This window comes from Leucopleurus acutus, assembly GCF_964270905.1.
Source record: "Leucopleurus acutus genome assembly, chromosome: 3".
Taxonomy (NCBI): Eukaryota; Metazoa; Chordata; class Mammalia; order Artiodactyla; family Delphinidae; genus Leucopleurus; species Leucopleurus acutus.
The window spans coordinates 60,038,692-60,051,710 of record NC_139145.1 but is presented as its reverse complement, the minus strand read 5'-3'; the positions used below and the strand labels follow the sequence as shown (position 1 = coordinate 60,051,710).

Sequence of the window (13,019 nt, the reverse complement as noted above, 5' to 3'; positions counted from 1 at the left end):
CACTATTTACAATAGCTAGGACATGAACCAAATCTAAATGTCCATCAACAGATGAATGGATAAAGAAGATGTGGCACATACATACAGTGGAGTGTTACTCAACCATAAGAAGAAACGAAATTGAGTTATTTGTAGTTAGTTGGATGAACCTAGAGTCTGTCAGAGTGAAGTAAGTCAGAAAGAAAAACGAATACCGTATGCTAACACATATATATGGAATCTAAAAAAAAAAAAATGATGAACCTAGTGGCAGGGCAGGAATATAGACATAGAGAATGGACTTGAGGACATGGAGTTGGGGAGGGAGGAAGCTGGGGTAAAGTGAGAGTAGCATCGACGTATATACACTACCGAATGTAAAATAGTTAGCTAGTGGGAAGCAGCAACATATAGCACAGGGTGATCAGCTCGGTGCCTTGAGATGACCTGGAGAGGTGGGATTGGGAGGGAGGCTCAAGAGGGAGGGGATATGGGGGTATATGTATGCATATGGCTGATTACCTTTGTTGTACAACAGAAACTAACAGTATTGTGAAGCAGTTATACTCCAGTAAAGCTCTATTTAAAGATTAATTCTCAAAGTGCTTTAAGTTTTGTCTGCTTTTTGTTTAATGTCCTCATTTGTAGTGAATAAATAAAGTGGAAAGTAAAGATCTTTTCTCTTGCTTGGTTAATAACACTTTGTTTCCAGAGTTTGCTTCCAAAGATTTTCCTTTGTGTATATAGGTATACTTTTTCCCCTTACTTCATATGGGATTATATCATACTGTTGTTTTCCACATTATATGATTCCATTGAGTAAACTGTAATGAATTTAATTTCTTTAGTTGATGGATATTAGAGTTGCTAGTATTTTGGCTGTGCCATTAATGCTGCTGTGGACTTTGTGGCATGTGAATTTATGCATTTGATTGAAGGGTACAATTTCAGAATTGGAATTTTGGATCCTGATACTTGCTTTCTTTAGTTTGATGGTGTCAAATTGCTCTTCAAAAAATACTATTCATTTATAGTCACACCAGCATTGTCTGAGAGTGAGATTTTTGCAAACACTGGATATTAAAGACTTTTCAAATTATGTGAGTTTAATGGATAGATTATGTTATGTCATACTTGTATTTCATTTTTAAAATTCACAATAAGGAGAGCATCCTTTCTTTTTCGTTAACCCTTTTGTAGCAACATGAGTTTATATCCTTCCAAACTTTTATTTTTTTGTTATTTTCCTTAATGTATTGTGAGTGATATTTTCTAAGCTTAGTACTTTAATTACTTTTGCAAAAAGATTGCATACAGGTGGTTTAATATTTGGACAAGATACTTTGTAAATCTGACAAATTGCCCTTATTTCACTGGGTGATTTTTAACTCTTACTGCTGTCTCTATACTAAAGATTAAATTCTCCTAACAGGTAGAAAAAATAAGCTCTAAAATTCTGTACAATTCTCTGAAAAATAATGTCTTTGCTAATTTTTTTTTCAGGCCTTTATTGAGATGGAGACCAGAGAAGATGCAATGGCAATGGTTGACCACTGTTTGAAAAAGGCCCTTTGGTTTCAAGGGAGATGTGTAAAAGTTGACCTGTCTGAAAAATACAAAAAATTGGTACTCAGGGTATGTAGTATTTGATTCTACTTCATTATAAAGCTTGTTTTCATGCTTTTCAAGCCATGACATTCTTATAAACATTTTTATATGCCAAGAATATAGGGTAGATTTTATTTGAACAGAGTTCTGTTAATAAAATGTTTATTATTCCCTGCTCTATTGAAATGTTGATTGTAATGAATTGGTAACTATATTCAGCTTAAATTCTTAGGTATGGTTACAGAGATTGAATAAGCTTAGTTGATATATAAAAGATGGTCATCAGTCATTAGTTAATTGGATAATTATACTACAAATTCTAATACATTTATTTAACTTCTGTAAAATTTTGTCTTTTAGATTCCCAACAGAGGCATTGACTTACTGAAAAAAGATAAGTCCCGGTAATTTCCCTTTGTGTGTTTGTCTGTGTCTGTGTCTTTGTGTACACTAGTATATTAAAAACTTTTGTTTTCCAGCTCAGGTGAATTAATTCAGATGTATCTTTTGGTTTCAGGAAAAGGTCTTACTCTCCAGATGGCAAAGAATCTCCAAGTGATAAGAAATCCAAAACTGATGGTTCCCAGAAGACTGAAAGTACAACCGAAGGTAAAGAACAAGAAGAGAAATCAGGAGAAGATGGTGAAAAAGATACAAAGGATGACCAGGCAGAACAAGAACCTAACATGCTTCTTGAATCTGAAGATGAGCTACTTGTAGATGAAGAAGAAGCAGCAGCACTGCTAGAAAGTGGCAGTTCAGTGGGAGATGAGACAGATCTTGCTAATTTAGGGGATGTGGCATCTGATGGGAAAAAGGAACCTTCAGACAAAGTTGTGAAAAAAGATGCAAATGCGAGTGCTTCAGCAACTGCCAAGAAAAAACTTAAAAAGGTAAAGGAAGATTATGTGTTGACCTGTTTTAGTAGAAAATGAGATCAGATAAACGTTTCAAATTATATATATTAGGGTCACAGTAAAGAGAAGTCACTTATATTAGGAAAAAATAGATACGAATAATAAAAACATTGAAATCTAAACTCTGCAATAAATAGATTAAATAGGACTAATTTTCAAAAGAAAAATGTCAGTTCACAAAGGGAACTTTTTAGTAATGAAGGAGAAAGACTTAAAACTACATATGATTCTGTTTTGTAGTGGTAGTGTGTAAGTAGTAGTAGACAGCCTTTTTTAAAAGATGGGGTATGAATTTTACAGTAACTTAACTGACCCAGGCCACTAAAAACCTTTTGTCAAAAATGGTTGAATTTGAAGAATTTTCCTATTAAAGAAATGTAACCTTGATTAGATATTTTAATACGTTTTAAAACATTTCTTCTTAGAACACATGTCACATATAAGAGCATATCAGGCGAGTATCAATACAAAAATACGTACATAGTAAAAGAATAGTAACTCAAGAGACCCATGGTGTATTGACTACCTATGTTAAGGAGCCCCTTTGGAGCTCCTTAGGATAAGTGGGTCTTGAAATGAGATATTTATAATCCTATTTCATTGGTTCCTTCTAAGCAGTACTCAGCTACTAGGAAACTAATACTTACCTCCAGTTTTTGATGGCTTGGTCAAAAAAGTTAGTCTTGAGATTCTTTTTCTGGCTGCTGTGTTTGCACTCTTAAGAGCTGATAATTATTGAGCGCTTATTACATGCTGTAATTTTTCCTAAGCTCTGTGTGTGCTGATTAACTGATTCTTATAATTACCCTATGCCATAGATACTTTGTTATCCCCATTTCATGAATGAGCAGATCGAGATATGTTAAAATTGAGTAGATTGTGGTTATACTGCCTATAAATGGCAGAGCCAAAATCTAAACCAAAGCAGTCATGCTCCAGAGCTTGATTTTTAAACCACAGTGCTATTTTTAGACTGAATGTTCTCTAAGCAAGATTTATACCATAAGATACCTTCTTTGAAGGACATCTTTCAACTACCAAATCAGTTCTTCAATACATTGCCTAGCAGCAGAATAGTCTCAGAAAGTATGGAATATGAATGTCCTCATATTTATTTTCTGCTCTTTGTATGAGGCAAGCCTTCGATTATTTAGTTTTAAAACAGGCTAAGGTGTTTTTGAAAGGTTAGTAATTTAGAGGGGAAAAAGGAAGAAGTCAGCTTTTTTTTTTTTTGCTTTTTCTTTCTTTTTTTTTTTTTTGAGAAAATGAAGGCAAAGACGCTATCCCTTTCCCTTCAAGTAAAGCAAATGGAAGGGATGCTGCAGGATAATTGTTGCAGAGTAAATTTGTCTTTCTTAACAGCGTCGTTTCCCAGGGAGTATGGAAGGTTTTGTCACTCTAGATGAGGTTGGTGATGAGGAAGATTCGGAACTTCAGAAACTTCGTAAATCGGGCATGGCATTTAAATCTGGTGACAAAAATGATGATGGTTTGGTTGAAATTAAGGTGGACAAGATCGAGGAACTTGACCAAGAAAACGAAGCAGCGTTGGAAAATGGAATTAAAAATGAGGAAAATACAGAACCAGGTGCTGAATCTGCTGAGAATGCTGATGATCCCAACAAAGATACAAGTGAAAACGCAGATGGCCAAAGTGATGAAAACAAGGAGGACTATACAATCCCAGATGAGTATAGAATTGGACCGTATCAGCCCAATGTTCCTGTTGGTGAGATTTAAGGCTTTGTTCTTCCCCTCTTACCCTTCCCAAACTCTTATTAAATAAGATTTTTTAAATTGGTCTTACATAAGCTCTGATAACATTCTTAATTTACTTCTATGCAAAACAGTTTGTAAATCTTAATTGGAACATTCTTTTTTCCTCTTACCCATGTCTCGTGATTTTGTATTATCTTTTGTTACCATTCCATAATATGTTCTCTTTTCTCATAAAGTTTTCTGAGAATTTCACATTGCTTTTTGTTTTGTTTACCTTTTCTATTTCAATATTTTTAAGAGAACAGTTAGGTGTGGGACCTTAAACATCAATTAAGTAAAAACTATTAACAATGTCATGGTTTTGGTTTTGTTTTAGCTTAGGCTACATTAGACTTGTCACAAATGTTACCTCATTCAAATTATATTGACAGGAAAAAAAAGATTTGAGAACACTATTGAAATCTTCAGTTTACTGAATTTGTAAGAATGTATGTTTGTGTTCTAGGTATAGACTATGTGATACCTAAAACAGGGTTTTACTGTAAGCTGTGTTCACTCTTTTATACAAATGAAGAAGTTGCAAAGAATACTCATTGCAGCAGCCTTCCTCATTATCAGAAATTAAAGGTAAGGCTATATCTAAAAGAGGAGAGTTCTTTAGTGAAAACTAGCAAATCATGTAAGTTTATGGAAAGTACTGTCTGTGGACCCAGCATGCTTTATCCTGGAGATAACATTCTTTATTGATGGGCCTTGAGCAGTTTAATGAATTCTAGAAACATCTGTTAATTAAGCCTCTGTCTAGAAAATACTCTTAACTAAGTGTTGATAATTGAGTAATTTCTAAATTTATAGTTCTAAATGTTATAAATTCTTTGGTATAGTTAAAGTTACTTGAGTATTCTCAAATGGTTGTTAGACTGTGATTTCTCTAATTTGGATATTGGAGGCCTGAAAGCCAGCTTTATAAAGTGCCATATCCCTTCATACTTAATGATTTTTACATTGACTTTAAATTATTATATATTAATAATGACACTTCAGTAAGTTTCATGATCAACAGAATATAAAGATAAAAGGATACATTAAAAAAGCACAACATGGTAAAACATAACAAATTTGTTTGGATATTTTGAAGTTTGGTGTTTTAGTTAGTGGCTTAAGGACTAAGTATTAAAATAAATAATGGGGAAAAACTTGAAAGTAAGCGTTAAAGAATTCATAATTGTAGATAACACTGATTTATAAAGTAGAGCATTAAGAACAGTGGTTATTTTCAGTGGTAGCAGCAATTTAATATAAATATTTTGTCTGCTTGGCTTCGTGGAAGGGTCATTGAATAAATATATGTCATTTTAACTAAGTTCTTGAGGTGTAGCAGTACTTCTGTGTGGCTGTTATGGTCTTTGATCATCTCTGTAAGTTAGTCTTAATTGCACATTAAATAACTTTCATGTTTTACCATTTTTCTCCCATGCCTTACTGTGGTGTCCAGTTTAGTTTCATACCTGCCTAATAAGAATAACTGGATCTTAAAAGTATTGATAAGGTTATAGTTAAATTAGACTCAAGTCCCTAAACATGGATAGAATATTTTGTTTTGGAGTTAATCCATTTGTTATGTTTTACTGCGGTGACTTAATCCTTGTAAAAAAAATTTTTCTATTTTCTTTTCAGAAATTTCTGAATAAATTGGCAGAAGAACGCAGGCAGAAGAAGGAAGCTTAAGATGTGCAAGAAGCTTAATGATTTCAAAGAAAATAATGGTTCTTTGTTTTTAAATGTTAACCTTTTTTAAATACAATACAGATAGTTAGAAAACTATTGTACTCTTTTGTTATAGTGGAAAAATAATAGACGTCTGTTCATGTGTTAAGTGTTATAGCAAAAATACATATACGGTTAAGTTAATGAAGAATTGTTTTTGTTTTATCAAAATGGTAACAGACAGAAATACTTGTTAGAGACTGACTTCATATGCTACTTAAGACACTTGCACCACTAAGAAAGACACGTAGAAACATTCAGAGAAGTGAAATTTAGTAGTTCCAAGCTTCAAAGAAATGTCAAAACTTTTGATTCCATTCAATAAAGAACAAAACCAATTGTATTTTTATTACTTTCATCTGAAACATTCCACATTTTAATCTGAGCCTTGCAGACTTTTCATTTGCAGTTCGAAGCATTTTTGGTTTTGTTTCAATTTTTGAGAACTTCATTAATGTGAGATTGGTAATTAAAATGCAGGTGCAGTTTTCTTTTAATGTCATGCTGTTTAGGTAATAAGAAATACTAAGTAATTGGCTTTAGATTTTGTAATTTTTTCCCTAAGTTCCTGCTAGATTTCGTATTCTAGTAGTCATTGTCTTTTTCAGTGAAATGTAAAAATATTCCCATTCTCTTTGACCAGTATTAATTTCTTGAGATATTGCTTGTCACTTGAATCCTGTAGCTGTCATACATCTGGTATAAGCACATTTGATTTTTGAAGTGTGTAGACCATCTCTTCATATTTTCAAGATGTAATTTTACATTTCTGCATTTTAAAAACAGTTTGGCCATAATCTTAGACGCACGCTTCTAATTCATATACTGCATATGTGACCTTTGTGAACAGAAATTTGCATGTATAATCTGTGTTTACTTGTAACTTTCTGGTTATATACTGCTTATATCTGTGGATTCAAGTTTCTGAAGTGAGTACCAATAAAAAAAAACCTAGGCCATGTTCATTGGTTATACATGTTTGAAATGTTAACCAATATATTTGTCAGTTGTGGTTTTTATTCACTGTTACACTTTTTGCATGCTTTAACATTATTACATTTTTAATTTAGAGTGTTCTAAAGACTGCTACTAAAGATCTGAGTTTTAAAGCTTTTAGTGCTGGTGGATTTCTTGTTCCTGTTACATAACTGAAAATGGGACTCTTCATAGTTTTTGTTTTTTTGTTTTTTTCTTCATAGTTTTTTAAAACCTTGGAGTTTTAAGATGTTACGGGTGAGGAAATGGTAAAAGCTCATGTTTAGACATGTCTAAGTATTTAACGATAAAATTGGAAGTAACATGGAATAACAAGAATTGGTTTTACCAGCCTTTCAAAGTTGTTGGGATTATAGGTATAAGAAATTATTGTCAAACAAATTTTTAATTAAAAAAAAAGAATTTAAGGGATTCTCTTTGAAACTCTTAGGTCCAAGTGTATTAAAGGATATATCAAATAGTTGAAAGAAATATTATGATCTACCACTGAGGGGCAGATGACACTTTTTTAAATGTAACATGCACAAAAAATCCTTGCCAGTTTACTTCTGTAGTTTAATTTTGGCCTTTACTAATTACCCGCTTTTGTTTAACTCCAACTTCTAACTAACAGCAGCTACACAAAGCATTTTGTGTACACAAATCAAGGAATCCTTTGATTGTTTTCTGTCAATGATAACTTTTTTCATAGATCCTACTTTGTTAGATATACCAAGTTGGAGAAAAGAATGTTTAATATCTTCATTTGATAGCATTTGAAAGCAGAAATTCTCATAAATTGCTAGTGATTAATAAATCTGTAACAGCTATTTCCCAGATTACGGCAAACCTTTATTTAAGAGGAATGTTTCCACTTTAACCAGCTATAAAGTTGAAAATTTTCCCACCACCATTTTAGTTTTTAGTTTAATCTGCTGTTAATCCTGGGTAAAGGAAACTTTTTTTTTTTTCGGCGGTACGCTGGCCTCACTGTTGTGGCCTCTCCCGTTGCGGAGCACAGGCTCCGGACGCGCAGGCTCAGCGGCCGTGGCTCACGGGCCCAACCGCTCTGCGGCATGTGGGATCTTCCCGGACCGGGGCGCAAACCTGTGTCCCTTGCATCGGCAGGCGGACTCTCGACCACTGCGCCACCAGGGAAGCCCGAAGGAAACTTTTGTAAACACTTTCATGTTTGTTTTACAGTTTTAACCGATTGTTGATAAATTTGGCATATGAGAGTGATCCTGGTAAGGCTTGAGTTGGCTAGCTGTAGTATTGTGTATCTTAAAAATAATTTTAAGATTTTATTAATGAGGAAGGTGAATTTCTGGCTATAGAGTACACCAGGAGGTACCTCCTCTAGAAAATGGTATGATTGCAAGGACCTTTTAAAGGTTATATCCTTTCTCTGAATTCTTTTACCCCTTAGGGTGATGGGGACAAGTAAAGGATGTATACCCTATTAAGTATTATGGTGGCATTAAGTTTATAAAAGGGGAAGGGTACACATATTTATGCCTCACCTTGTTCACAGTGCATTTTTGGTGGCTTTGACCTGTAAAAACATCATGAATAAAAATTGTGACAAAAGAGGCTCACGGTATGTAGTAGAAATCTGTAGAAAGACTACAGATTATATTTTTAAATCAAATTAGTAACAAAATTGATATAGACAGTTTGGTTAGGATAATATGCACTAGGGCTAGGAGTGAGTAGCTCTGTACTCTTCTGTATTGGTCTCCATCACAGAAAATGGCCTAGGATAGCTGAAAGCTCAAAGTATTGAATGGTTACGCATTTGAGATTATATTCCCTTGACAAGGACCTTGAGCTGTTTGTTGAGCTGGAGTGCCTCTCCAGTCTGATGCAGGTCCTTTGATTGTCATGGGTAAGACCAAGGTTCTTATCCAACATGGTATGTAAACAAAATGGTTCTGTGAATTCTTTTCCTTTAGTGGTTCTCAAATGTTAGCATGCATCAGAATTACCCGGAAGCTTCATTTAAACATTGCTGGGCCCTGTTCTTAGAATTTCTGATTTGCTAGGTGTAGGGTGGGTGTTAATAATTATCCATCTTTCAAGTTACCAGGTGATGTTGATGTCAAGGATAGAGGCCACACTTTGGTTTACCTGTAGCTGAAGTGTTACTGCTAGGCAGTTGTAATCAAACACCTGGTTTAGATAACTGTTGCTTGAAGTACTGGTTTTGCTACTATTAAAAACTGAAAATAAGGGGAATGTTGGAAAATAATCATTATTTGGGGGCACTCGCAAAGCATTTTTTAAAGAGCCGTTAATGGGAGACACCCACTTCAGAGCCCTAGATACTGCTTTCCCAAGTCAACCCTTTGTCTTTTGCTTGGAACATTAATAAAATCTTGAACAGCTAATTTACTGAAGTTTCAAGTGAATGGCAAAATGGAAGTAGGTACCTCTCATCACTCCATGTATAATTTGCTGAATTATAAACTTTATAGTTGACACAGGCTAGAGCTCAGTTAAGGTACTAGTTAATTCGGAAAAGTTCTGAGGGAGAGGACTGTCAGGTAATACATGATTAATTTTTAAAAGGCTATATTAATACTTTTAAAAGGCTTTATCTTAAGACGTTTTAGTCCTGGCCTTCCCTTGAAATTACAGTTCTTGCCTTAGATTTATAATTTCCATACAGTTTAAGAATTCTGCAAAGTCACATGTACAGTAGAGAATGGGAAAATTGAAAGGCAGTATGTTACATGTAGTAGAGAAATGTCAAACGTATCCATGACAATAGCATTTGTAAACTTCGGGTGAAAATTGCTGCCATTAGATACAAGTTTAATGATCTTTGAACCATCTTGTCCTTGTGCTTCATACATGGCAGCATTGATGTATTGGTTCTGAGGACCTGATCCAAATGGATATACCAAGAGCAGCAGGAATGTCCTACCTTTGACAAGGACAAAATACTGAAGTTTCAGTCATTGCACCTGACTATCAAAAGTAGGGCCAATTTCTATTTGCTCTATTAGCAACCTTGCTAGGGTTGTTAAATCACAGCTACTTCCTTGGCAACTACTACCAACTATGTTCTTGATATATGTCCCCCCCCCCCTTTTTTTTCCTACACTTTGTATCAAGTTAAGCCCTAGTTCATGCTCTGTGTGCACTCTATTTTGTGGTATGAAAACCTGTGGAAAGGAATTGGAGTTTAAATGATTCTTGGTGTAATGGATGGTGAAACTTTAGTGAAGACCTAACTGATTTTCCTGATGGTGGCTGCTTCTGCTCGCAAGTACAAGGTGTGTTTCTGACCCATCTCATTTTAAGTAGCTGGGCTGTGCAAAACCAGCAAGGATGGGCTTGGCTCAGACTGGAAAAGAGGAATTTTTTCTTCCTCATATCACCCTTCTGCAAAAACCTTTGCTTATTTTACATTTACAACTTTATACAAATTTGATCCTCTTTTTAGGATAGTTTTTTGTTTGTTTGTTTGTTTTGCGGTACGCGGGCCTCTCACTGTTGTGGCCTCTGCCGTTGCGGAGCACAGGCTCCGGACGCGCAGGCTCAGCGGCCATGGCTCACGGGCATAGCCGTTCCGCGGCATGTAGGATCTTCCCGGGCCAGGGCACGAACCCATGTCCCCTGCATCGACAGGCGGACTCTCAACCACTGTGCCACCAGGGAAGCCCATAGGACAGTTTTTTTTTTTTAATACACAAAATTTACCATCTTAGCCTTTTTTTTTTTTTAACATCTTTATTGGGGTATAATTGCTTTACAATGGTGTGTTAGTTTCTGCTTTATAACAAAGTGAATCAGTCATACATAAACATATGTTCCCATATGTCTTCCCTGTTGCGTCTCCCTCCATCTTAGCCTTTTTTTTTTTGGATAGGTAGGAAGTGGATTTATTTAGAGAGAAACACTCCACAGAGTGTGGGCCATCTCAGAAGGAGAGAAAGGCCAGTCATTTTTTAATAACTTGCTTTATTCTGTTAATACCATAATTCACTTAACCAATTCCCTATTGATAGGCTTTTCAGTTTCTTGGTTGTTTATAACATAGCTATGAATACCCTTACGTATCTATATATATGTCCGATTTCTTCCCCATATATGGAGTGTTTGAGTCAGAGGATTTACACGTTCTACATTTTGATAATTCGGGGAGAGTGGGAACCTGTTCATAGCCATCCTATGCCTTCATAACCATCCTCTCCTGATTCCTACTTCACCTTCCATCTCAAGTTAGAATTGTTAGTGCCTGAGACGGTTGAATGTCTGCAGCATTTTAAAACTGCACCTCTGATGGTTCCATTGCAGTGTCTTTCCTCATCATTGGCAAACTTATTAGCCTTCATTATTGTGATAGTGTTTTCCATTCATAGACCATCATCACCACCATCCAGGCATAGCATAAAAACATGACAGTACCCTGGGCCCATCAGGCTTTCTCAGCTACAATGGTGAACTCACAGTGAGCTGGGAATTGAGATCTATAGCCCCTTTGTGTGAGAAAAACAACATAAGCCTTTGAATGGTTCAGATTAAAATAAGCCAGGATTTAGCAAAGATTATTTTTCAACATAACTTACATGGGTTGTGTTAATAAGTTCCATTTATCTCCATGATTAGCTTTTAAGATTGCCAGAGTCATCTACAGATTAAACTACCTATTTTGATTTTGTTCTCCCTCCTGTTCATGCCTCTTCTAGCCTCGAGTTGATAGTTCCGGGTTCCTTGAATGAATCATGCTCCACAGACCAGTAAAACTGCACCATCTTTCCAGAGCTGTTGGCTCAGCAGGCAAGAAAGCCAAGCCCTTCCAGTTTAGGATACAGATCTGCAAATGTGGCCAAAGTGGTTGACCAAGGGACAACTGCCAACCTTTCTTTGGAGCTTTGGGTGACTCAAAGCAGTTTTTTTTTTTGTTTGTTTTGTTTTGTTTTTTTTTTTTTGCGGTACGCGGGCCTCTCACTGTTGTGACCTATCCTGTCGCGGAGCACAGGCTCCGGACGCGCAGGCTCAGCGGCCATGGCTCACGGGCCCAGCCGCTTCGCGGCATGTGGGATCTTCCCGGACCGGGGCACGAACCCGTGTCCCCTGCATCGGCAGGCGGACTCTCAACCACTGTGCCACCAGGGAAGCCCCAAAGCAGATTTTTAATGAATGAAATGGCCCTAGAGAGAAGCCCTCGCTTGGATTCAAGAGTTTCATGGAGGGAACTTTTTTTTTTCTTTAGTTTTAACAGTTATAAAAGCTTGTGGTTTTTTAAAGATTCAAGTTGTACAAGAGAGTAAAAAGATAAATCTCAGTCTCTCATTTTACTTCCCCAAGGGGAAGAAGTTAGAAGTTTTTGTGTGTCCCCTGTCAAATACAATGTATATTCGGAATTTTCTTACACATACTATACACTGTAGCTTGATTAGCATCACTAAAAATATATTGGGACTTGCCAGTGATGAAGCAAGGAAGCATGGATTAGAGTAACGTGTGCGGGGCAGCCCATCCAAGATAATGGACGAGGAAATTCTTGGACCCTTAGGTCTCACCCTTCTATCTTACCTCTGGACAGAGTATTTCCTCCCTTAGCCTGGGCACCATATATATATCGGTAATTTGCGCCTGTGTGTTAAGATATAGCTTCAAAAAGTGTGTTCCTGAACGTGTATGAGTGCAGGTGCTTGTAGATCAGTTAACATGCTTCTGTGAATTTGTCTTAGTTTATTATTTCTGTGTTATGTTTCTGTGTCAGGAACTCTGGATATGGTTTGGTACATGTCACTCGTAGTGTGACGCTGTGTATCACGTTTGGTGTGTGTTCCTGGGTGTGTGAGTGCGCTGTCGTTATCTAGATGTTCCTATTTGATGTCAGTGTGTTTGAGGTAACCGTTGCGGTGTGAATAGTCCACGTCTGTGTATCTTTTCTGGGTCTCCTTCCCAGCTCCCCCACTCACTGCATCCCATCATTCTTGAAGGATGGGCGGTTGTGGGGACACTGGCCCAGCTCCACTTCGGTTTTCCTGAGAGAACACGACAGGACTCCCAGTGTTCCCCGCGGCCGCCAGGGTA

The 13,019-nt window shown here is 36.3% G+C and overlaps 1 protein-coding gene across 4 annotated transcripts in view; it reads left to right on the top strand.

Moving 5' to 3' along the window:
* The window catches only part of MATR3 (matrin 3), a 48,242-nt gene extending 41,257 nt beyond the window's left edge, over positions 1-6,985 (top strand). For 3 of the 4 annotated variants that reach the window (XM_082837275.1, XM_082837274.1, XM_082837277.1), the window contains 6 exons: positions 1,483-1,614; positions 1,948-1,991; positions 2,105-2,480; positions 3,867-4,233; positions 4,729-4,850; positions 5,901-6,985. In XM_082837275.1, coding sequence (XP_082693401.1) covers positions 1,483-1,614; positions 1,948-1,991; positions 2,105-2,480; positions 3,867-4,233; positions 4,729-4,850; positions 5,901-5,951 — 1,092 coding nt within the window. In that variant the 3' untranslated portion in view covers positions 5,952-6,985. The remainder of the gene's footprint in view (positions 1-1,482; positions 1,615-1,947; positions 1,992-2,104; positions 2,481-3,866; positions 4,234-4,728; positions 4,851-5,900) is intronic. The other variant, XM_082837276.1, reaches the window with a different exon arrangement.
* Positions 6,986-13,019: the final 6,034 nt, after the last annotated feature.